This window comes from Panthera tigris, chromosome A1 (genome assembly GCF_018350195.1).
Source record: "Panthera tigris isolate Pti1 chromosome A1, P.tigris_Pti1_mat1.1, whole genome shotgun sequence".
Lineage (NCBI taxonomy): Eukaryota > Metazoa > Chordata > Mammalia > Carnivora > Felidae > Panthera > Panthera tigris.
Window position 1 is genome coordinate 19,515,609 of NC_056660.1, and position 22,601 is coordinate 19,538,209.

At 44.6% G+C, this 22,601-nt stretch overlaps 1 protein-coding gene across 7 annotated transcripts in view; it reads right to left on the bottom strand.

Moving 5' to 3' along the window:
• WDFY2 (WD repeat and FYVE domain containing 2) overlaps nt 1-22,601 on the bottom strand; it is a 179,029-nt gene that overhangs the window by 19,053 nt on the left and 137,375 nt on the right. For all 7 annotated transcript variants that reach the window (XM_042963255.1, XM_042963067.1, XM_042963131.1 and 4 more), the window contains 2 exons: nt 19,471-19,583; nt 4,442-4,568 (listed from right to left, as the gene is read on the bottom strand). In XM_042963255.1, the coding sequence (XP_042819189.1) occupies nt 4,442-4,568; nt 19,471-19,583 (240 nt within the window). The remainder of the gene's footprint in view (nt 1-4,441; nt 4,569-19,470; nt 19,584-22,601) is intronic.

Below are 22,601 nucleotides of genomic sequence, written 5' to 3' on the forward strand. Positions count from 1 at the left end.
CATATCCGAAGTGTCTGCTATAAAGTCTGGTATATAGACAGAGATCAGTAAACTTCTGTTGAGTGTAATATAAATTGAGGGAGTAGGTACATGTGGCTATACTTCCACTTAAAATGCTATGTTCAGAGAGAAATACAAATCCTATCCAAAAGCTTGATTTACAAATTACTGTAATTTTTATTAACAAGAATATTCTTAACACCTGTCACTTACTGTCCCTTACTCTTGTGCTGATTATTTTACATGCATTATATCGTTTATGGTTTCTGACAACCTTTGAGGGTTTTCCTTTCCAATATTATCCTTACTTTAGAGATGAGGAAACTGAGGATCAGAGAGATAGAGAGCCCTGCTTAGAGCCAGAAGGGCTGGCTCAAATACAGCCTGGCCTGATCCAGAGGCCAGCAATTAATGACCACACCACGGAGCACCACCCCTCGGATAAGATTCCACTCTCTGTGAAAACCCTAATTTTGAATTCTTTGATCTATTATGCATTAGTTAAGTGAGAAATAGAAAAAAATCTCTTCCCCTGTATCCTAATAATTCTCCGGTGATACAATGAGAAATGCTCCTAAATCTGAGATTCGCAAAGAGAGAAACCTTGCTCTCCTGACCCTTCCTCTCCTTCCCCAAACCCAGGAAAGGATGAATGTGAGAATTCTACTTCCTTTCCTAACTTGACAGGCAATTTACCTGATAAAGAGGGAAAGGTACAAATTCTGCCGATGGATATTTATCGACGAATAGCCCCTTTCTTTTAAAAAAATTTTTTTTTAATGTTCATTTATTTTTGACAGACAGACACAGAGTGTGAGCGGGGTAGAGGCAGAGAGAGACACACAGAATCTGAAGCAGGCTCCAGGCTCTGAGCTGTCAGCACAGAGCCTGATGTGGGGCTCGAACTCATGAACCGTGACATCATGATCTGAGCTGGAGGCTTAACTGACTGAGCCACCCAGATGCCCCACTGACTAGTCCCTCTCTTTACAAAAAGGCTTTGAAGATGCTTGTAACAAAAGTCTTATACATGCTAGGAGTCGGAAGAGAAAAACCAAGAGCTGGGACTATGGAAAAAGGAAGCAAATACACAGGCCGTGTGTGCCAACAGCCGGGGCTGTGACCACGTCCCCCATAACTGAAGATCCCAGTGTTGGTGGAGGGTTCCATCCCAAAAAGTTCATCTGTGCTTTAAATCGAGTTACCGTTAAACTAAATTGCCACAAAGTCTTAAAAGCCTGAGAAAAATACTGCTAGAAAGGAAAATTATGGTCATAAAGTTGGTCATGAAATGACAGGTATTATCTAAGAATAAAAAAGGATCTAAAAAGCCCAAGTATCATTATTAGGTTTGACACGGTGGGCATGGGACAATAAATGTCTAGGCTTATGCTTCTGTAATATCCATCCAACTGGTAATGGATACTTCAGAAACATAACTGGTCCCTGAAACTGGAACCTTTTCTTTGCCTTTCCTTCCACAGAGCTAGCACACAATCATGGTCCACTTGCTACAGGGAATAAAAATATCAAAATGTTTCAAATGCAGAGAATATTGTATAGAAGTATACTTTCTTAGCTTTTTTCCCTTGGACTTGGAAACATTTCAGTTACTCTAGTGCTAAAGCTCTCTCTGCTTTGATGGGTTTTTCACACACCAGATCAAATTAGTTGCACAAATGTCTTATTTCTGCTGAAGGATGGAATGAAGCCACAGGACCCAGGACAGAAGACCCGTAAAGCTGCCCCTTCACATCGGGGTCAGATATTCCCACAAAAGGGGAAGGTGGTCTTTCCACTCCTCTGGGGCTCTCTGGTCCGGTCGGCTCTGCCCAGTTCCCAAGCTCACCAATTCGGTGCCTGATTTGGAACTCTGACCACCCAGAGTCTCCCTGAGGGGAAGGTGGGAACATAAGGAATTGTAGGGCAGCTAGGGGCAGCCTCGGGCCCCACGAAGAAACTCTTTGGCCTCTAGAGTGGAAAAGAGACCAAAAAAACATCATGGAGCACAGAAGGGGCCATCTGTTAGTCAATGCTCATTTCTCTGCCCCAGTACCTAGTATAGTGCAGGATGCAAAGAAGGCTCTAAGTAGCTTTCTTGGACTGAAAGAAGGTTTGAGAGACCCAAGCTACCAGCTGGAGGCTTTGAGGGTGGTAGCTCAATATTCTCATCTAAAAAATGACATCGGGCTTCCCTCTTACATATCCAGGGTTCTTGGAAGATTACACTGAGGTCCCTGTGAGTTTCAGAAGCTCTCTGGCAAAATACTAAGCTCCATTCAAAGACAACAATCACTGAACACCAATCCAGTGGCCAGTTTTCAGGACAAAGCAATGGTGGCCATGTGGCGCTATGCTCCCCTTCCTGCCTGCTGCCCTGGCCCCTTTCCTTCCGCCACCTTCTGTGAGTCCCAACCTCCCACTTCCAGCGGCTCTGGTGTCTTCCCCGTCCTCACCTCGGGCACTCAAACCCACTCTAACAGGGTCAACACCAACTGATGCTGAGGAAGTTCATCTCTCCCAGCTGTGTGACACCAGGCGGCCCCTCCCAGGCTAAGGCCCAGTGATGGTGACCACAGAGTTCACGTCATTCCTTTCTCAGCTTGAGTTAAATAAAGCCCCAGGCAAAGGCCTACGGCCATTATTCCTGTTTAAAGCCAGGGCTGACCAGTGGCTCCTGATCTCCCCAGCCTGCTGGCCCACTAGGTTCTAAGGGTACAGAGTAACAGGATGGACTCCCAAGTACAGTCTGTTCCATTTTCTAAAAGGTCAGGTCTGCATTCCTTAGAAACTAGAATACCTATTAGCCCAGGTTCCATTTTTCTGGGACTGAGAGACTGTATCTCAACTTCATAGCTTTTCCTTTCTTACCAAACTCTAGGCGCAAGTTTTCCAGAACAGTTTGCACGAGGGCACTCGGCACCCAGTGACGCTGGTGTTGAGCACTGTCATACTTTGCCGCCCTGAGGATGGGTCATGCAAGATTGCCTGCAGTCTTTATTAACCACGGTGCAAAAATGAAACTAGTTATGAGTTCATCTGAGTGAGATCAACAAATATTACTGCTCTTCATTCAAAACTGGCATTTTATTTCTCTGAGACAGCCTGAGGTGGCAGAATTACCTGGCAGAGTGGATAATAACTGAGCGTTACTAAACAGGACTGTGTTTGCCTTCTCCTTTTCTTCACTTACACAGATGATGTCAACTCCTTTCATATGATACTGATGTATGTCCCCTTGCCATGGAGATAAGCAAAAGGGAACGATTCCTCTTAATGAGCTGATGACGAGGTCCGAGTGGCCCCACAAGCCAGACATGGCCCCAGACGATGGGTCTGTTCTCAAATGTGGGAAAGGAGGCCTAATAAGTAGCTCTCTAAGACTAAATTCTAACACTGAAATAATGACTTGTGCAGGGGCCTTCTAAAATTCAATCAGTAATAATCCCAACTGCAAAATTTAACTACTTAGGGGAACATTTTAAAACGAGTGCTTCCGGGCAGATTTACAAAAAGAGCTAATGTTGGCTAACACCAGTCAGTTCCTGGGAGCCCCACTAACATTTGTTTACGGATGTCTAGAGTTGCTGCTAACATCACTGTGGAAACTTTCCAAGTTAAAAACAATTCAGACGAGCTTAGAGCTTTGAAGCAAATCTACGGTTCTTTTCCGCACACGGCCAGTATGTGCCCCCGGGGCCTGTGGCAGCCATCAGAGTGTGGTCTGACGGCCACCAGGAGAGCTGCCTGGGAGGCTGCGAACAACAGAGGTGCCTCAGCTCCACATTGGTGACCGGAATCTCCAAAGACAGGGGCCAGGAATCTGCATCAAAAAAAATTCCTTAGTGACTCTCAGCACACGGCAAAGAGTCTGCTCCAAGGAAACGCAAAGCTGCCTTTGCTTTTCCTCTCGGCCCGTGAAATCGTTCCTCAAGGAAGAAGAGGGCCTGATAGGAATCAAAGCGAGTCTTCAATAAATATGTGGTGAAGTACAAAATCTATTGTGTAAGAATATTATCTCTCCCCTCTTCCTCAAGCTGCCGGGAGTCCTGGCACCACATCTGAACTCAATTACAGAAATTCTGTAGGCCTCCATGGCTTCTATTTTTAAGCTTTTTTTCCTCTCTCTCTCTCTAATTTTTACTCTTAGGTCTCCCTGGTTCTCACTTTTACCTTTTATTTGTTTGCTGCCATTATTTTATTTCACTGTTTTTGTAGGCACTGTCAAGTCCTCTATGGAATTAAACAAGGTGACATGTAAATAAATAAACATACTTAGATGATTTACACATACAATTCAAAGTGGCCATTAGTTGAGTGCCTGCTGGGTTCCTTCCCATGCGAAGATCCTGCCACAGAGACTGAAGCACACGCCTTTGTTCTAGGCTTTCAGAAGGGAATCTTTTCTCAGAGTTTTTAGTAAAAGCACCAGCAGCCTTACTTGTGTCCTTGGAGCTCGATGGCTGTTCCTTTCCTCCCGCCGATGTCCCACATGATAACGGAGTGATCGGAGCTGCCGGAGAACAACACTCGCTGGACGGGGTCCCAACAGAGAGCAGTCACCCCACCTGAGAGAACAGACACAGCGGGACATTCGTCACCCGGCAACAACAGCATTCACCAATAAATGTGAATGCAAAGGCGTTAGGATCTAGCGTAGTTCTTCTGCTTAGAGAACACACAAGTAAGTCCCCGAAGAGAAAAAAACGGACTCCCAGAATAAAAGTCCTGCCCTTTCAGCATTTTTCCCCAAAACTTAATATACCATAAAATCAATTATATAAAAACCAAAGGAAATGAAAAAGGCAATTAATTGACAGACAATAAACGTAATTCGAAGAATGGAAAATATCACACTACTTGGAAGTATTAACCATATTTCCTTAACTTCTGTCTACCTCCCACCCTGACAATAACAGATGAGAAGTAAATGGAGTTTTCAATAGCTTAGTTGGATTCTTTACTCTTTTTAAAAAATTTTTTTTAATATTTATTTTCAAGAGAGAGAGCGAGACAGAACGTGAGCAGGGGAGGGGCAGAGAGAGAGAGGGAGACACAGAATCGGAAGCAGGCTCCAGGCTCTGAGCTGTCGGCACAGAGCCTGACGCGGGGCTCGAACCACAAACCGTGAGAACCTGACCCGAGCCAAAGTCGGACGCCCAACCGACTGAGCCACCCCGGAGCCCCAGATTCTTCATTCTTCAGCACAGATATAATTAGACTACAACATCGGAATTTAAAATTTATTTCCTCTCTTTGGGAATTTAAATTTACAGATTTGGGGCACATCATGTACATCCCTAAGGGTCAATTTCCTCGACTGTAAATGGGGATAATGGGGTTACGTCCGAACATCTGCATGCAACTAATGATAATATCAACCTGGCCATTACCTACTTCATAGGTTGTGGTGATGATGAGGTTGGATCCGTTACATAGGACCCCTCAGTAAACTGTAGTGTGAGGTACACACACGCTGATTATTAGCATTACTCTACCGGTGCGGCAATGAAATACTATGACAGATCTTTCTCTGGCAGTCCCCTTATAAATCAAACTCCTGCATGATGAGAACAATATTAACTTTTTCCACATAATATGGGCACAAAGCCTACTAACACTTAAGAATGTGAGAAATACTCATTTTTTTACATTATTGGAAAATATTATATTCTGAAAAGAACAGAAAATACCATCTTGTTTCTTAAAATCTGCCTTTTTCTTATTTAGATTATCAATTTGTTCTAACAAAGTGCTGCACTTTAAAAGCTTTTAGGAAAGTTTCTTTCACATAACATTCTCAGAAGGTTGCTGTTGTTTTTTTCTCCCCAAGATCAAAAGGGAAAAAAAAAATCCCACTATTCTGGCTTATGCTTAATAGCTTCTCCCTATACCTGTGTAACATTCTGCTGGTACCTATTCCTGCCCACGAAGGAGTAAACACCCCAACCCACCAGTGTACCTGCAGGGGGCCCCCCCGACACTCCCATCTCCTCCCCCACAGCCACATAACAGCTCGGAGCACGGGGCCAGCAGCAGACAGGCTCTGGGGTTGTCTCTTGAATGAATGAAGGAGCAGATGAATGAAAACACATGAATCTTTTTTTCATCCACCATCCTTGTTACTTGGAACTCCTCTACCAGACTTACTGACCCTTCAAAGTTAAATATTGCTTCTCCTTTTATATAACTCCTCTTGGTTTCCTGCTGTTGAACTCCATGCTTACAGCAGTCCCTCCTTGTCCATGGTTTCACTTCCTGGGGTTTCAGGTACCCGTGGACAACTGTGGTCCGGAAGTAGATGATCGTTCTTCTGCGGGACCCTCAGATGGTGAGCGGTAGCCTAACGCTATGCCATCCATCTCACGTGATCTCACTGCAAAGGCATCTGATCATCTCACCTCGTCACAGGAAGAAGGGGGAAGCACAGTACAAGATGTTTTCAGAGGCAGGCCACGTTCGCATAACTTTCATTACAGTGTATGTAAACACGGTATATCTAGGGTTCAGTGGTATCTGTAGTTTCAGGGATCCACTGCGGGGTCTTGGAACTTGTCCCCCGCAGATTTGGGGGGGGGGGCTGCACTGTACTTTTTAAATTTAACCATGCTTCAGTAATTTCAGGATATTCCATCCTGCAAAACATGTTATTTATTCCCACACGGTACCCAATGGCTTACTTTGTTAAATACCTGTGGCAGAGTCAGCTAATCGTCCACCTAGATCCATACTTCCCCTTCCATATATGGAGTGCTCCCTGGAAAGCCGCTGTCCTGCAGGGACCGCATTTACGGGGCCCTCTTGCATCTAGGGGGCATGTGACCAGTTCTCAGCAACTGAATCCAGAAAGTAATCTGCATTCCTTCTAGACCAGAGCAGTCCCTTTTTCACTTTCTCTTCGTACTTCCTCCTCGAGGACTCCAAGACCCCAGGGCATGGAGAAACTACATTCTAGAAGGAGCCAGAGTCCCTGAATCACCACATGGAATAGAGCTGTAAATCCAAACCAGACTGAACCAGAATGAACAAAAACAGAATGAACGAAAACAACCACACTGAGTTGTCACAAGAGTGACAAACTTCTGCTACACGAAGCCACTGGAATGTTAGAAATTATTTGTTAGAGCCTTTTTTTTTTTTTTTTTTTTTAAGTAGGCTTCAAACCCAGCATGGAGCCCAATGTGGGGCTTGAACTAATAACCCTGAGATCAAGACCTGAGCTAAGATCAAGAGTCAGACGCTCAACCAACTGAGCTACCCAGGTGCCTAGCATTAGGTATTATAATGCCATATACTTACTGGGATATGTAATAAGGCTGGCCCAAGAGGAAGGTGAGAGTCATCAAAAGCTTCATAAATCAGGCGAATAAAAAGAAGTTACTACCTTAGGCTGTTAATCTTGATGCCTTATGTTTCACCAGAATTGGAGAAGACCTCGGGTGGGGAACTATTCCATCAGCCTCCAAAGCAATCCACTATAAACTCTAAATTGTTTTTTTCCAAAGACACCTAAAGTCTAAGCACTTCTCGCCACCTCTAATACTACCATCCTTGCATAAGAGCCACTATCAAAATTCTTTCCTAGAAAATTAAAAAGCATGACACATATTTTGTTGGAAAGCCTTCGGGGGAAAAAGACACTCTCATATATCACTGATGAGAACGCAAACCAGTACAATGGGGAAGGCCGTATCCAACAAGCCATACCTGTGCTTAGCTTTTACTCTCACTTTCAGGAGTTTATCGTGAAGATATTGTCCCCATCCCCACCAAGTAATACATAGATACATATGCACAAGGAGAATGCTCATATAAGAGAGTGGGTGAATTAACTATGGTACATCCACACAGTATTACGCAGCTATGAGAAAGAACGAACAGGATCATCTACGTGGATAGAAAGTGATTTCCAGGATACACTGTAGAGTGTAAAAGGCAACGTGCCAAAGAACAGCTATATTGCACTACCTTTCATCTAAGAAAAAAGGGGAAATAAATGAATGAGATGTGTTAACTTCAGCAGGTGCTTGGGCACGGCCATGGAGAAGGGGTGAAGCAGACTGGCACTTTCCTGAGTGTACTTTTTGTTTGGTTCTGGGTTTTGGAATCATATTGTTTCACATACTCAAAAATAAGTAAATAAAATTAACAAGGAGTGTGTTGGCAGGACAGGGTGTGGACCCCAAATAGAATATAAACAGGAACAAGTGAACCTAACTGTATTACAAATGAATGATACAATAACCACACTAAAGGCGGGAGGGGGCGAGTTACTTCCAAAGTAACTTTGGAAAATAGTAATTTGACTACACAGTCGAAGGCAAAATATAAGATTTGTACACAAATACAGTACTTTAGTTAGTAGGTTTGTACATGAGTTATAGGTTAGCAATTCTGAACCTATTCTGTACTTTAGGATTGAACAAGTAAATACATCGAGGATAATGAGAGTTGACTTTCTCACTCATAATAGGAGTTACAGCTGGGGGGAGGTTAGAATAAACTCTTTGGTGTTAGAATGGAATTGGAAGTATCCATATGACATCACATAAAAGTTACAGAAATCCTTACAGATGTGTGAGTGCACACACATTTTCTAGCTCTGTCTATTGAGGGCCCAGAAGCAATGATCCCTCCACCCTGCCATTAACAGTGAGCACGCATGGCACCCTGAGTTTGGCTTCTAGAAGTATCCCCTCATACTATCTATTCTTCAACGAAAGAAACGAGGCTGTATGAATGTTAATTCTAGGGCTGAGGCAGGTAGTATACAACATGAGTCAGAAATATCAAGACGTGGTTATCAAAAAGCAAAGGGACAGGTCAAAAGGTCAGAAACACCACTGTGAAGAAGCCAGTGTTCCACTGGTCAAATCTGGGACAATGTGAACAAGAAAATAAATCAATGGTGGTAATGAATCCTCACACACAGAAATAATTAAGAACTCGTGAGCCCATACTGGTATAAACAATTTAAAAAATAAATAAATAAATGGGGGAGAAATGAAAGCTTTTCCTTACCATAAAATTCCATCCAAAAAGTGTCGAAGAGAAAAGGACTAGAAAAAGCACAATCTAGCAAGTACCACAGTCATGACTGTTTCTGGTAAGAGTCATCAGTGGATAGTAAAATTACTGGGCAGACACATGATGGGAAATAGTATTTACACGGCTTCAAAATATTTCCTCCTAAAATACTTATGAATTACAAAGGGTGACTACGGTGGGGAAACTTGGCACGCACTACCTTAACCAAATGATCAAAGTTAACATCAGCAGAAACAGGACAAATCAACATCATGTGCCTCTTGATACGATCCACTGTGAAGGACATAACATCACTTCCATGGTATTCACATAAAAAACGCATAACCTGAATTTAACCACAAGGAAACATCAAATGGAGGGACATTCTACAAGGGAGGGACATTCTGGCTAGAATGCCAAGAATGACCGCAAAAATGCCAAGGTCATGACAGAAAAAGGAAGACTCAGAACTGTGCTGTGTTCAAGGAAACTAAAGACATTATAAGGAAATGCAGCATGTGGTCCTGATCAGACTGTGAACCAGGAAAAGGCAATTAGTGGGATAACTGGAGAGATGCGAGTAAGGTCTGTAGATTAGGGAACAGGACTCTGTCAACGTTAACTTCCTGATTTTGGTATCTGTGCTGTAGTTTTCAAAGATGTTAATGTCCGTGGAATCTGGGTGAAGGATGTACAGAACTCTCTGCACTATTCTGCAGCTTCTTTAAAGTCTGAAATTATTTCCAAACGAAAAGTTAAAATAAAAAAGCTCCAAACTATAAGACTGTGTGAACGGCCTCCTACGCAGGTTCCTCGCTTCTACTCCTGTTTCTGTAGTCTGCTCTCCACACAGCAGCTGAAGCGACCACCGAAGAACACAAAGCAGATTATGACACCCCTTGCTCTAATCCCTCCAATGGTTCCCCATCCCGTTCAGAGTAAAATGCAAAGTTCCTCTCCATGGCCTTTCAAGACCCTGTGCGATCTAGCTCCTGCCCCTACTGTGAAGCTTCCCCCGCATCCCCCCACCGCCTCTGCTCTAATCACGCTGGATGCCCCTTCATCATGCTAGGTTCATTCCCACTTCTAGCTCTTTGCACTATGTTGCCTCTGCCTGTGATTCTCTTCCTCCAGATTATCACTGGGGCATGCCCTCACTTCACGAAGATCCCTGTTCAGATGCCACCTCTTTACAGAGACCTTCCTTGGCCACTCTTACCACTCTCCTCTCTATGGTTTTATTTTTTTCTTCAGAACACATAGTTATTGTCTACTGTCCCCACAGAATATAAGCTCTTGGAGGGCCAGGGTTTGGCTTGTTTACCACAGTGTCTCTAGGATCTAGAATTCTGTTCAGCTTACGGAAGACACTCAATAAACACAGACAAGTGAGCAAATGATTGAAGTAAGTACATGAATGTTCTTTGCCTTGTTCCTAGCACCTGGAACAGGCATGTGGCATCTCTTTTCCTAGTTGACCAATGCTGTCTGTGGGACAGCCTTTATTCTACTCCTCACATCTTTTAGGTCAGTGAATGCTCATCTCAAGGAGACGCTCTGGAGATGGTCTTACTTGACTGGTTAAACCACTGGGGACAGAAAAGGGAAAGATGACTAATGTATTTTTTCCTCTCCTTAGTCTGTTTGTGCCCCCCCCCACCCAGATTCTTACGTTGTAACCTAATCCTCGATATTCTGAGGTGATTAAGTCATAAGGGTGTAGCCCCCATGACTGAGGTTGGTGCCCTTATGAAAGTGATCCCAGAGAGCTCCTCAGTCCCTCCTGTCACGTGAGCTTATAGTGAGAAAGCAGCCATCTATAAACCAGGAAGTGGTCTCACTAGACATTCCATCAGCCAGAGCCTTGATCTTGGACTTCCCAGTTCCCAGAACAAATATCTGTTGTTTCTAACCCACCCAGCCTATGATAGCCTGTTAGGGCAGCCTGAATAGACTAAGACAACATATTAAGTGGGTAGGTTCTTTAAAGCATCATATCAGATTTAAATAATGGTGGGCACTAGTAAAAAGAATAGTTAGAAAGGCTTATTTGACGTAATTAAAGACCTAATTGGGTGGGCTGTTCATCCTGTCAGAATAAACATGGAAAATCTTAAAAAAGCCTTACCATGTGCCAAGTGATGGATCCCTCTCAACTCCCTACCAGTACACACCCACATCTATAAGCACCGCACCATGAGAAGCAGGCCTTCTTTGTTGGTGACTATGGGATGAGGATAGTTTATGGTGAAGCAATAGGAAGTTTAGATGTGGTTAGTGTAAGTGCACAGGCTCTGGAACCAGATCCTAGGCTCAACTCCTATAGGTAAGTGACTTTGGGCAAATTATTTAATGTCTTTGTGCCTCAGAAACCTCATCTGTACAACAGGGATGACAATAATTTTGTTGAGATTAAATGAGTTAATATACACATCAACATACAGAATAGTGCCTAGCACATGGGGAGCGCTCAGTAAGTGTCAGCTATGATTGTAGTGCAGGAGACCCCATCTATACCATCTGTGACAGTGTCCTCTGTTTTGTCAGCCTTGAGGCAGTCATCAGCCTGTTCCCAAACTATCCCAGCCATCAGGAGATCAATTCAAGTTTTAAAAACAAGACCAATCTCTAGTTTTTTCCACATTACATCAGGCTGTAAGGGGCCAGAGCCGGGAAGGGGAGTTCCTGGTAACCCAGAGTCAGGAAGAGAAAAATCAACGCCAGGTTCAAGAAAGTCAAAGTCAGGGTATATTTATCACCCCCTAGGGCTCAGAGTATTACACCACCCTTCAGTAAGAGTGGAAAAGATGGAAGAAAAATCTTCAAGACGGGAAGTAGGATGGGACTGGGAGAAAAACAAATTTTGAGGTCCCTCCCAGCTCTACGTACATGTCCTAACAATGGGGTCTCGTGGATGTTGGCTTATAAATTGCAAACCACGATTTCAAACCAGTGCACTCACAGCACTCATTTCAAACCAATGCAACCAGCATCTACTGAGCATCTTCTACACGGCGGATACCACGCTAGGCTCTGAGGATATAATGAAACCAAGGAAGTCTCAGACCCTACTGGACCAACACAAACACAGCAGAAGATGATGGGATTCATTCTGAGAAGAAGGGCATGCGCACTCTGTTTGGTGAAACCATTCTCTCATGGGACCTGTGGCTACTCCTCTGCCTGGAGTGCCCATCAGACCTTTCATCACCCAAGTAAACTCTCTCTTCAAGGTGCAGCTCAGGTGACTTCTGCAGGAAGCCTTCCTCAGCGCTCTCCATCTATGTGAGGTCCCCACCTCTGGATGTGGTTTCTAGCCCTATACTCACCCACCGCATTGAACCTTGTCAGATTGTAAATCTGTCCCCACGGTAAATTTTAGGCTCTGTATCTTTGTATTCAAGCATAGTGCGCAGTGCCTGGTACACAGTAGGTGCTTAATAAATGTGTAAGCACCTAGCCGGTTGAATCGGATGGCAGAGAAGAGTGAGAGACAATGAGCAAAACAAGTAAGCCATCACTACAGAGGGGCCCCACAGGGCTTTGGGGTAGGGGTCGGTGGGGAGGCAGCACACTAAGTCACAGGGGGGCACAGAAGGGTGGAGAGGAGAGCTGCTGACCTACTGGACTCTTCCTTCCCAGCAGTCTTCCCAGCAGACAGCTTCCTGACGAACAGTCCTTCCTCCAGATGCGTCCGGCAGCACAGAAAGGCAACGGCTGTGAGCGAGCCTGCCTTCCAGAACAGTGCAGGCACGCACCTGTGCGCAGTCCACACCCAGGGCACCTTCCTCACCTTCCATATCTAGGTCGGAGTGCGAGGGCCAGGGGCCACAGCAATTGTGGGGAAACCCGGGGTTTCCCGGCTTTATGATATTTGAAATGACAGACATCATTTCGTCTGACTTCGCTTCAGACTCCATCTTTCTGCCCCCTCATTTCATGGTGTGTTTCTCCCTGCCTGTGACCTTCACAATATATGGCTGACAGAGCAATTTCTATCATAAATGAATTTATTCTCAAAAATAAAGGTTTTTGTCATTATAAAATTTATCTATACTATTACATTTTCTCATAAACATAGGTTTTAATGGTTGCATAATAACCCACACAGGGATGTGCCTTATTTCACTTACCATTACATTTTTCTCAACTTTTAACTATTCTAAATTTTGCCAAGCTGAAAATTTTTATTTGTAAAACTTTGTTCATGTTTCTACAGAGTTAGAAGAGATTCCCAAACATGAAACTGGATCAAAGAGTATCAGCATTTTTAGAAATTTAATACGTGTTACCAAAATGCACAGCCCAGCTAATTTCTAAGAGACTTTTACAACAGATCTTGCAAAAGCTACAGACTACATGGAGTGCTGCAAAGTCAGGGCTGGAAACTGCCAGATCTGTCTTTATGAGTGCGATATGGCACCTCGCCCGGAACGTTCCAGCCTACCCTGCAGGCTGAGGAAGGGGAACAGCCTCCCTGTAACTACACAAGAGCCACCTGAGTCTCCAACCGCAAGGCCTCTTGAATAAAATATCTGACCTTTCACTTACTACATTCTGCAGTTACTCGGGCTGAAGTGAGGGATGTTTCTGTAAAGCTGAACGTGCTCTACCTCTTAGACTATGCTTTTCTCCTGACATCCACAAAAGGACATCGAGCTGTCCCCTTGCCACCACTCCTGGGGCGTCCCTGTCATCAGAATACTCCACCACCCTTCAGCCAGAGTGGAAAAAAATGGAAGGAAGATGTTCAGCTCCAAGCACGGTGCTCTCTCCTCAAACTGCTCTAAACTCTAGCACTCCTGTTTCAGCAAATGGCATCACTCTCCACCCAAATGCTCCAGATGGAAACCTGGGAGCCACTCCCACCCCAAATGCCAAGTGCTGCGGACTCCCAATCTCCTAAAACAATCATGAATCCCTCCTCTTCTCCCACACCCTCCGCCACCTCCCAGTCCAAACAGGTAGGTGGGACTCCAAGCCTAGCCTTCCTTCCAAATGGTTTTGGCACATCCATTCTCACCCCCACCCAACCACCGCCACTGCTGCCACAGGGATTTGCTAAAATGGAAACCATGCTACCCCCCTGCTTGCTTCATCACTGGTTTCCCACTGCCTGAGAACACTGTCCAAAGTTGTTAATATCGCCTGCACGTTCAACCTGTACTCTGCGCCCCTGACTGTCCACACCGCCCGTGCGACTCCATACGTTGTTCACACTTTCCCACTCTGGGCTTTGCATGCGCTTCACACACCTGGAGTCTAAAATGGTCTCACCACCTGGATGACAACTCTTTCTCCTTGTGGTATCATTTATTCATTTTTAAAAATTTTTATTTATTCATTTTTTATTTTTGAGAGAGAGGGGGACAAGTGAGCAAGGGGCAGAGAAAGAGAAAGAGAGAGAGAGAGAGAGAGAGAGAGAGAGAGAGAACCTGGCTCACCCGGGGCTTGTGTTTCACCCAAAGCAGGGCTCGTGCTCAACCAAGGTAGGGCTCCTGTTCCCCCACTATGGGGCTCATGCTCACCCGATGAGGGGCTCAAGCTCACCTGAAGCGGGATTCGAGCTCACCCAAAGTGGGGTTCGAGCTCATCCAAAGCGGGGCTCAAACTCATGAACCATGAGATCATGACCTGATCCGGAGTCATGCCTAGCGACTGAGCTACCCAGGCGCCCTCCTTACGGATCCTTTAAACACGACTTCCTCGGCAGTCTCCCCTTAGCTCTCTGGATAGGGGGTCCCTCTTGTTATTTACTCCCAATGCAAGTGCTGTGAGTGGCACTGGGGGCTCACAGTACTTGCGGCACTCATAACATCCTGATGGACTACCTGAATTTATCGCTTTAACGACTGGATTCCATGACTAGAGGTTGAATAAGCAAGCATTATTTGTCTGATTCACCCCTATACCCCAGCCCTCATCATGCAGAGAGCTAATAATTTGGCTGACTCGATGAAAATCCGTGTCTGCTGGATGTGGAAGTCTTCACTGTAAACGAAAATCAAGTTTTCAACTTAACGATCTGAACCTGCATGTTGGCACTGAACCATGCCTCTCCATGTTTTCATTATTTTGGTTATAGTTACACTGTTACTTTCAATAATTCCCCTAACAGTTAATAAATTTATTTAATTTATTCAATGTATTTAATTTTTTGTTAAGTAGTATGCTTTGACAATTTATGTTCGGCCCCTCCTATTTCCAATATGTTCATACTAACCCAAATAATTCTTAGAAGGAAAAGAAAAAAAACCGAATTTATTGACACTATGAATTTCCAGTGGTTAAAATCTCATTTTTCCCCTCTGTGTTCAAGTCAGTGTATGACTTTTTGGTAGAAATACATTCTAATTTCTGCATAAATAGCAAAGAACTATGTTACTTGGCACTTACTTCCAGATATAAAACCAGCAGAGGGAGCAAAGGAACATAAAACTAGTTTCCTAGGTCCCCGCGGATTAGTAAATGCTATGCTGGCCTCCGGGTATGACTATTAGGCCAATTCCATCACTACCCCACATTTTTATATGACTTTCTGTACTACAATACAGAGTGATGGGTGAATGGCTATTACTCTGTATTACAGACCAAAGACGGTCTGCTTCTGAGTTTGGATCTGGACTGATAAGACCCCTGAGATCATTCTTCAATGTATCTGGGTTAATCCTAAAGTCTTTGTTTTGGGGGTGAGGGAATTAGAGATTAACTAATCCATATAAACCCTTTTTTCCAGAGTTGTGTCTGGCTGAGTTTGGGACTTCCCAGGGCCCAGAACGGGCTTACTGCATTGGAAGAGCTCGACAATACGCTTGCATCATCATGGAATCTCTTAGACATCCCTGCTCTGGCTACAAATGAATGAGATGTGCTGTAGCCGGAGTGGACTGACGACTGTCTAGGGATAATAACAATACGTTGAATATGTGACCTGCAACATTTGCCTTCATGTTAGTTAGTAACTTTCCTGGGCCACATCCAGTCCTCAAAGATATTTCATGGTAAAGTCATATGAGAATGCTCTAAACTCTTTGAGAAAGATAAGGCATAACGCCAAGGTAACATTCTGTACTAGAACTAACCCGGAAGACAGGAAACCCACGGGCCACATCCGGCTCCCCACACGCCAGTAAGCAGCAGCTACTTACCCCCTTTCTGGCCTGGAGGCAGCCACGGAGAACTCAGAGCACAGTTATCAGCCGTACAGTGAAGGGCTGAGTACCAAAGGGCCAGGCTGCAAGCCACCTCGGCCTGAACCAGGTCTGGGAACCACCCAGTGTGGTCACCAGGCCCGCTGAGCTCACCACCTGAACTTCACCTTCGGCCCACCCACTCTTGGCTTTCCCGTCAGTCCTGCCACATTCTGAGGGACAGTTTCCTACCATTCTGCTGCCAGAACAATCTTTTAACTTCTGACCAGGCTAACGTCCTTGCCTAAAACTCTCTTATGGTTTCTCACTGCCGTCAGGCTAGTGCCTCGGTGATCCGAACGGACGCTCGCTTCCTTTCTGGCTGCCTGCCGCCTGCTAGTCGGTGTGCCCACCAACGGCAGTTACTAGAGTTCCCAAGACAGCACGCTCTCGCAAATCTCCATGCCTTGGACTTCGCTGGTTTTCTCTGCCTAGAGTGTCCTTCTCCCTTCTTTTTCATGAACTCAACGCTTACTCCTTCCCAAAGATCTTAGGTCAGGTAACACCTCCCCCGGGAAGGCCTTCCTGACAGACTCGCACTGCTGTCCGAGTGACATGGCCACACTGTGTTCTTTGAAGTGCCCAGTGCCCGCCTCCTCCTGCCCCCGCCACCAAGCGCTGTGACCACTGTTTAGCGCCCACGTCCCTCACTGTGTAAAAAATGTGAGGAAAGGACTGCACCTTTTATGTCTATGACGGGGGGTAGTGGCTGAGATCAACCAGGGAGAGCGCGGAGTGTAAAGAGACCAGGGTCCGGGGCAGAACTCACAAAAAAGATCACGAAGGAGAGGAGAAAGACAAGCCAGAGAAGCAGAAGAAAACCGGGTGCGAACGCGTCACAGGAGCCCAAGGAGGGCGGCCACAGGCAAGGAGAAGGGCCACAATGTAAAGCGCTGCCGACAGGTTCATGGTGACATGGTCCAAAACACGTCCCCTGGATTCAGCAGCCAGCAGGTCACCGGCCACCTTGGGGACAGGAGCGTCAGAGGAGCGAGAGATGGAGCCAAACTGCAGGTGGATGGAAGGGAAATGAGAGGTGAAGAACTGGAAGCGGCTGGAAAACGATATTCTTTTAAGACGCCCCGCCGTCTGCTACAACAGAAAGACATGACGCCGAGTGAAAGAAGCCGGTCACCGAACAGCGCCTAGTGTACGAGTCCCCTCTGCGAGGGACCCAGAGCAGGCAAACTCAGAGACAGAGGGCGGGATGGTGGCTGCCAGGGGCTGGGGGAGGGGCAATGACGGGTGCGCGTTCGGTGGGGTCAGAGTTTCAGTTTTACGAGACAGGGCATGTTGTGTGGACGGATGGTGGTGATATGAATGTCCTCAACGTCACTGCGCTGTATTCTTAAGAGTGATTAAAATGGTGAATTTTAGATGAGGTACAGTTCACCATAATTTAGAAAAAGGAAAAAGCAGCACTGCTGTTAAGAGAGTAAGACGGACGTTGCTACAACAGGATACGGGGTCGAGAGGGTTTTGTTTGTCCAACAGAAAGGCAAGGCATTTGAGCATGTTAATAAATTGAGAAGGGTGAGCTGGTCAAAAGGGAGACACGGGGAACGGTTTTCGATGTGGAGACCCCGAGAGCAAGAGATAAGGAGGAGGCAGAAGAAGTTTGTTGGAGAGGAACACAGGGTGGGCAAGAAAACAGTTTTAAAGCCTCTATTGGCTAACCTCTATTTTTCTTTGAAGGCGGAGTCTGGGGAGGGAGAGGGGACTCGGGTGGGGTGGGGAGTGGTGAAGGTCTGGAGGAGTGGAGGGGAGTCCTGAGGACCTGCAAGGGACCGTGTGCAGGGACTGAGGCGACTCTGGCAGCTGGACTGGAATGCTGAATGTGCAGTGGGGAAGAAGGCCCCGGGCTCAGAGCGTGACCTTGCAGCAGCCCCAGGGGCTGAGTGCACAGGAGGGCTGGAGAGGGTGTGAATGGCAGACGTGTTCTTCAGGGAAGAACGAGGGCGCCTGACCAGAGAACGCTGGGCGCCTAGTGGCTGACACCCCTCTGGCAAGGGAGAGAAGATGGGGCGCAGACACTGGCCAACAAGGACAAGAGCGACTGGCCAGCAGGGACCGACTGGCCACGAGGGCAAGAGTAAGGGGAGCTGGAGGAAGGGTTCAGAGAAGCGAAAGATTAGGAGACTGAAGTCAGCAGTGACACATAGCAGTTTAAGGTTCCTGATGTGGGACAGTTCTGGGTCCCTACCAGGCCAGGCTTAGCCAGGGTGGAGGTGGCTAAAAAGAGAAATACAATCAGGAAAGACCTGGGTCCTATTCACAGCAGATGCTTCTATGTGTTCTTCTTCCCAGAAAACATAGATAATTATCTTTTATGACTCTTTTCCCCTGGATTCAATTTCCTCTTTACTGCATTCTTTTTTTTCCCCTTGAGGAAATTCCTTATGATCTAGGTACTATCCCATTTTACATCTTCATTCACCTACTTCTGTTCTTATATGCCATCTGAACTCAATAAGAACCCTGTTCTGTACTAAATCATGGGTTGGTAATCTGTGGGAGACATAAAAGCCCATTAAGAGCCACGAAAACAGGCAGTGACTCATTTCCCAGGGTCAACATCGCAGATTAAAAATACCAGTAAAAACTAATCGTCATCATCTATTCAAGTCTTTCAAAGGCTAAGCATGGATATTTTATATTACCTGACCTAAATGATCCTGAACAGATCCTGAGCCCTTCCCCAACAAAGAAATCCGAAATAATAAAGGGAGTCTTGGGTTTTACACCAAGAAGAGCCCAGAAGGAAGTTAAAACCGAACCCGTGCCTTTTTATGCAGCCTAGCTAGCCCCAATGACCATATTTTTTATTTTACTGGACTTAGAAGCGGGCATGTCTGTCTTGCACGCCATCTTCTCGCTCCAAGAAGGGCAAGGACAGACTGAGGCAGCTGTCTTTTTGGCCTTCCTGAGGTTTATGCAGTTGCCACATGGTCTCAAAACAATGTCTCATCAGCATATGCCAACACTGGCTTTCTCCAGGGCGATGTGACATAGAACCAACTCACCAACACTCTGGAAATAGACTTGTTCCTCCTTTGTTTGCACTGGTGTTGAAAATTTTGGACATAACATCTTACTGAACCATTGTGGAATCAGTTCAACGTATCCCTTGTATCTGTGTGCATGCTATACTTTGTCACTTTGACAACACAGCATCTGAAGGCCAGAACACGCAGCAGGTGATAGATAGGTCACTGTGAGAGCAGGCACATGGAGATTTTGCTTTCAATCCCACCTGTATGTCCTCTGAACGTTGTGACCAGGGTGCAGTTGTCTTGCTCCAGTTTGAGGATGGTTACTTGTCCCGACTGGTCACCAATAAACACATGCCGGGTTTCAACGTCAAATCTATCATGTAAGCATTAAGGATCATTTCTCAAAATTGAATGGAGGGATTTACAAAAATAAATAAATAACCAAACAAATCAAGAAACGTGCAAATCCCATATGAACAAAGCTTGGACATAACGCTGAAAGATACAAAAGCAGGCATAACAGAGTGAAAGACACAGTATTATTGGACAGTAAGACTTAACACGATAAACATGTCATTTCTCACAATATGAATTTGCAAACTTAATATAATCTCTATAGAAATATCAACATAAGCTTTTTTCCCTAGAACTAGGGAAGTTTAAGTTCATATAAAAAATAAATAAACAAGAAATGCCAGGAATATTCTAAAAATAAAAGCAATACGGTATGTGATTGGGGAGATTAGCCCTACCACGTATTAGAACACGTTACACAGTCTTTTTAAGTGCAAGTGTGGTATTGATGCATAAATAGACAAACAGACCCATGGAACAAAATGGCAAGTCTAGAAATAGACCCCAAAGTATACAGAAATGTAGTACATGTCTGATAAGGGTGGCTCTTCAAGGAATAAGGAAAAGATGGGTTAAAAAAAAAAACAAAAGCGTTGACATAAACTGGATAGTCATTTGGAAAACAAAACAGGATCCGTAGTTCACATCCCGTATCAGGATAAACTGCAAATGGATGAAGGATCTAAATGTAAAAAATGAAAAATGTAAGTTCGAGATGAGAGAGCTCCTTTCTAACCTTGGAGTGGGAAAAGCTACTGCTCAAAAACACAAATAACAAAACAAACACCATTAGCAAAGCCAAAAGACAAGCTGGAAAAAATATTTGCAACTTATGTCACAAAAGGCCCAAATCTCTAACATAAAAAGAACAAACCACAAACCTAATAGGAAAGCGGGCAAAATATATGAACACATAGTTCCAGAAGACATGAAAATGAAAACGGGGCTGTGCAAGAGAGGCCTGACTGTCAGCCTCTGAAAGGCTCCTCACAAGGCTGGCAAGGTATCTGGCAACTGGTTTTCAGGGGGGTCCCACCATTAACAGACAAGAGTGGTTCACTGTGCCTGAACCGTGCAAATGATACGGTTTTTGCCAAATGCCTGCTTTCCTTTTCAGTCTGTAATTTTGGTACCTGTCAGAAAGAGGCTGCCTACGTGACTAGTCTCTAGTAAAAACCTAAGGCGCTGAGTCTCTAGTGAGCTTCCTGGGTTGATAAAACCACTCAACCCTCCTTCTAGAGATCTATCCCAGAGATACACTCGGGCCAAAGTACAAAATGCATGCCTCAGGTTATTCACTCCACGTTATTTTAACAGCTAAAGTTTGAAAACAACAAAAAATTCCATCAAAAGGGGATTTACTGAACTAACTATGATATAAGCAAGCGATAGAGTCCTATCCAGCTAGGGGAAAAAAAGATCTCCATACCATAAGCAAACAGACATGGAGGAATTTCTGGGATACATGATTAAGTGGGGGAAGAAAAGCCACGGCATGTAAGAGTTCATAAGCTACACCATCTTTGTGTAAGAAAGGGAGAGAAATAGAAATATATGTGTGTGTTGTGTGTGTGTGTGTGTGTGTGTGTGTGTGTGTGTGCATGCGCGTGCTCATTTCACAAAAGGAAGCTCTGGAAGGACAAATCAAGATCTGACACACATGGCTGCCTATGGAGGAGGGAGGAACAAGGTGAGGAGACAGGGCTGGTGGTGAGTCTTCTCTCATCATAGCTTGCATTCTGGAATCAAGTCATTATTTCACATATTAAAAATATGCATAAGATTAAAAGAAAAAATCCCCCATATTGATGACAAAGCATAAATGAAGGAATCTAACTATCAAGTTGGTGACATAACCACAGTTAACAGAATTACTTCAAGTGACTTTAAAACACAGCATTTCAACTTTACATCCTTGGGGGGAATGTACTCCAAAGACAAAGAAAACTGCAAATAAGTCTAAAATCTCACTCAGTTCTCTTGTAACTATAATACTTCTATAGTTAGTATTTTGAAACAGCTTAAAAATATACCATTGGATAAAGCAAAAACAAGTTCATGTTTTAGGAACGAAAATTTTCAGTCCAAGATAAAAGAATCAAGTACAAAAGTGAGGTAAAAACCTTATAAGGCTACATTTGGATTAGAACCATTATATGAACTGACGATTCACTTTCTTTTCAAGAATACACACACATACATTTCCTAGTTATCTCTGAGTCCTATTCCTCACTAAAAGAAATGGCTGATTCAGGACTGGGACAAGAAGGTACAAGAAGAGCTTCAGACATGCTGTGCCAAAAAAGGAAGCCACCAAAGGCAAGAGGAGCTGTATCAAAAGACGCTGGAGCCAATTTGATGGGGCTCTTACTGGCCAAAGATAGATTAACATTAGCATCGAAGAAGGCAAGTTATTGAAATGGACTGAATATATTATTTTTAAAAACCTTAAGAGTTTATAATAATGGTCAAAAAAAAAAAAAAAAAAAGACACCTATTGGAGGTAACCTGGGCACTGACTCTCTCCTCTGAAAATGAGCAATTAAAGAGAAACAATTACGAATTTGTTGCTTTTTCCATATTAATTGTAACTTAGGGTAAGCAACTAGCCCTAGCTAATGAGGTAAAGTTCTATTTTACTTATCTTTTTTAATGTATATACACTTATTTTGGGGGAGGGGGGGAGAGCTCAAGCACATGTGGGAGGGAGGGGCAGACAGAGAGGAGAGAGAATACCAAGCAGATGCGGGGCTCGATCTCATGAACCGGGATACCACGACCTGAGCCAAAATCACGAGTCAGGCACTTGGGGCGCCTGGGTGGCTCAGTTGGTTAAGCATCCAACTATCGATTTCGGCTGAGGTCATGGTCTCACGGTTCGGTTCGTGAGTTTGAGCCCTGCATCGGGCTCTGCACTAACAGTGCAGAGCCTGCTTGAGATTCTCTCTTTTCCTCTATCTATGCCCCTCCCCTGCTCTCACTCTCTCTCAAAATAAATAAATTAATTTTTTTTTTAAAGTCAGACACTTAACCGACT